General features: G+C 31.3%; 1 protein-coding gene across 1 annotated transcript; it reads left to right on the forward strand.

Annotated features, from left to right (window-relative positions):
- The first annotated feature begins 1,190 nt into the window (after positions 1-1,190).
- On the forward strand, positions 1,191-2,411 carry LOC127287912 (uncharacterized). The gene has a single exon (XM_051315064.1). It carries the CDS (start codon positions 1,191-1,193, stop codon positions 2,409-2,411), a length of 1,221 nt encoding a protein of 406 aa, XP_051171021.1.
- Positions 2,412-3,493: the final 1,082 nt, after the last annotated feature.

Raw genomic sequence — 3,493 nt, forward strand, 5'->3', positions numbered from 1 at the left:
AAGAAGGTCCTGGAACACATTGGGTAGCATATAAAAAGATAAACAATGAAACTGAATATTTTGATAGTTTTGGAAATCTTTCACCACCATTGGATCTCATTGTTTATCTAGGTGTTGGTAGCTATATCAAATATAATCATGAGAGATATCAAAATTTTGATACATTTATATGTGGTCATTTATGTCTTAAATTCTTATGTAAGCAACTTAACGTTAAGAACAGTTTTAATCTATATAAGAATATGTAAACGATTATAACCTTCAGTATAAAAGTAGATGTCCAACATGAATGACTCTTTTACTTTAACGTTAACGGGAAAGTCTTCAGTTCTGGAGGCTTCATACTTCCCACCTATTGAACTTTCACCTAATAAAAATTATACACTTGGACTTGTTGATTTATTTACATATAACTCAATTCCTAATATTGATGAAAGTTCCAACAAATTTTATATAAATAATATTGAGATTACTATACCTACTGGTAGTTATGAAATTAAAGATATAGAAGCATATTTAAAACGTCAAATAACAGAAAAAAATTATTTGTCAATAGAGTGCAACAATAGTACATTACGATGCTATATTAAATCAAATCTTTGGATTGACTTTACTCCTGAAGATTCTATTGCTAGTTTATTGGGATTCACTGCTCGCAAACTACCACCAAATGTAAAACATTCCTCTGATTTACCTGTAAAAATATTGAAAGTGAATGCTCTACGCATTGAATGTAATATTACCACTGGAGCGTATATAAATAATGAAAAAGTCCACACTATACATGAATTTTTCCCCACTGTTCCACCGGGATATAAGATTGTAGAAGTTCCAGCACACATCATTTACCTTCCAGTCGCCGTAAGGACAATACATAACATTCAGCTACGTATAGTAGATCAGAACGGTATTTTAGTTAATTTTAGAGGAGAGACAATAACAATCCGTTTACACATTAAATCAATGTAATGGGTATTGTTTATAATCGAAAAGTCGGAAGTAGTTATAAAACTCAAACACCATGTCCATCGAAGATCAGTTTGAATACAGCTCGCAAGGTGTTAACACCTCAGAGTCGACAATTCCTGAAGCAGCTAGGTCTACGAGTCAGAAATCAAAACTAAGGAAGAGAAAGAAGAGAAGAGGAGAAAATTTTTTCTTGTTTATTTTGTGTCGCTGTTATAAGAAAAATGGAGGAGATTCTCAGCATTTCAGCATCAGTGAATTTTGATGAATCCATAGCTAATTATGAGATTCACAGTCATCAACCATATGCATCCTCATCGTTTAACAATAGTGATGAAATTCGCATTATTGTACAAAATCAAGATTTATCTATTTTACCAAGCAATAGTGTATTACATATTTTTGGAAGGTTGACTAATGCTGATGGAACTGATGCCACACAAAATATTCATTTCACCAACAATGCGATAGCCTATTTGTTTGATGAAATTCGTTATGAATTGAATGGTATTGAGATTGACCGTTGCAAGTACGTTGGACATACAACTACTATGAAAAGCTTGGTTTCATTAACACCACCTCAACTTAACCGCGCTGAAAATGCAGGAATTTTGAATATGGAATTGAATACAAGAATGTCATTACAAGATGGATATTTTGATGTATCAGTACCACTTGGTATGATTTTTGGTTTTGCTGAAGATTATAAAAAAATTGTTATGAATGCGAAACATGAACTGATTTTAATAAGAGCACGTAGTGATTTAAATTCTATTATTCAAACGGGCGAAGGTGCAGATGAACAGTTCAAAGTACAAATTAATAAAGTGGAATGGTTAGTGCCATATGTTTTACCATCTGATAATAATAAAATCAAATTATTGAAATTTATCGAGAAAGATCCACTAATTTCAATGAGTTTTCGATCATGGGAAATGTTTGAATATCCCTTAATTCCGTCAAGTACAAGAGTCATGTGGCAAATAAAATCGTCAACACAATTAGAGAAGCCTCGATATGTAATTGTTGGATTCCAAACAGGAAGAAAAGATAAACGTAAAAAGTCTGCCAGTTATTTTGATCACTGCGACATTACAAATGTAAAACTCTTTTTGAATTCACAATCATATCCTTATGGAAATTTAAATTTAAATTTTAATCAAAATCAATATTCTATACTTTATATGTATGCTAATTTTCAATCTTCCTACTATGGAAGAGATTCTGAACCCATATTAAAGCTTGACACTTTTAAATCATTGGCTCCTCTAATTGTTATTGATTGTTCAAAACAAAACGAGTTTCTCAAACAAACGTCAGTTGATGTACGTTTGGAATTTGAAGCTAGAAATAATATACCTGCTGAAACAACTGCTTATTGCCTCATCATACATGATCGCATTGTACAGTATAAACCAATCAGCGGTATAGTTAAAAAGATGTAAAGCAGTGGAGGGGGTAAAATGAAAGTAGTGGGGGTTGAACTGAGAGGTATATAACTCACGTTCCTGGGATAGAAATTTATTTCTATTCCAGGATGGAGTTCATCGTAGACGTTCAAGGCTTCAAGAAACCCTGCAACGATTTCATTTTCAAAGAGTTGGCTATACTTCCTCTTGAAGCTGATGCTCAACCTCGAGTTTACCTCTTTGAACCTCCATGTGCTTGGAATTCATTACCTCAACGTTATAAAAGTGAAAATCTCTGGCTAACAAACAATTATCATGGAATCCACTGGATGTCTGGAGATGTATCTTATGATGAACTGCGTACTATTATACAAGAAACATTACGAGGTGCAAAAACTATCTACACGAAAGGTGTTGAAAAAAAGCAGTGGTTAGAAAAATATTTGTTAAATGTGCAAAATTTAGAAGATATAGACTGTCCAGCGATTAAAAATATTAAAACTGAATCATTGTTAACTACATGTACACATCATATTACTGAAACTAATCATTGTGCTGTAAACATTGTTATGATTCTTCGAAATTGGTTTCTGAATGTATCGAGTGAATTGAGAAATTTATCAGATGGTGTCGATGAAGTGGATTGTACTTATACTACTTTAAAATCTTTTTATGAAAATTCTGAATCTTATGTATAATAAATTTTAAATACTTTATCTGAATAAATTAATTTATTAGTTTTTAAAAAATAAAAAAAAAACGTCTATTTATTACTTGAACCTATACCCTTAGTATTAAGACTAATAATGAAGGTAAAATAAGAAAAGAAACCATTTTTTTATGTAAATTAATACATTTATTTTTTCTCACATTATGAATATTTACAATTTTATATTACAATTATTTTTTCTTTTTATATTTTAATAATTTTTTAATATTACTTATATTCAAATTCGATTACATTAAACTTGCCGCCGATATATTTTAATTGTAATTTTTGAGATTGCGCGGCTTCTTCCATCATTGTGAATGATGCAGGTTCAGTTTCGAACAGCTTCGCGAACCTTGCTGGGAGGAAAGTGTTGAATGTAGTATCTAGTTCTGCTACAATCCTACCT

This window comes from Leptopilina boulardi, unplaced genomic scaffold (genome assembly GCF_019393585.1).
Source record: "Leptopilina boulardi isolate dan_hultmark-lab unplaced genomic scaffold, ZJU_Lbou_2.1 LbouV2_377, whole genome shotgun sequence".
Classification (NCBI taxonomy): Eukaryota; Metazoa; Arthropoda; class Insecta; order Hymenoptera; family Figitidae; genus Leptopilina; species Leptopilina boulardi.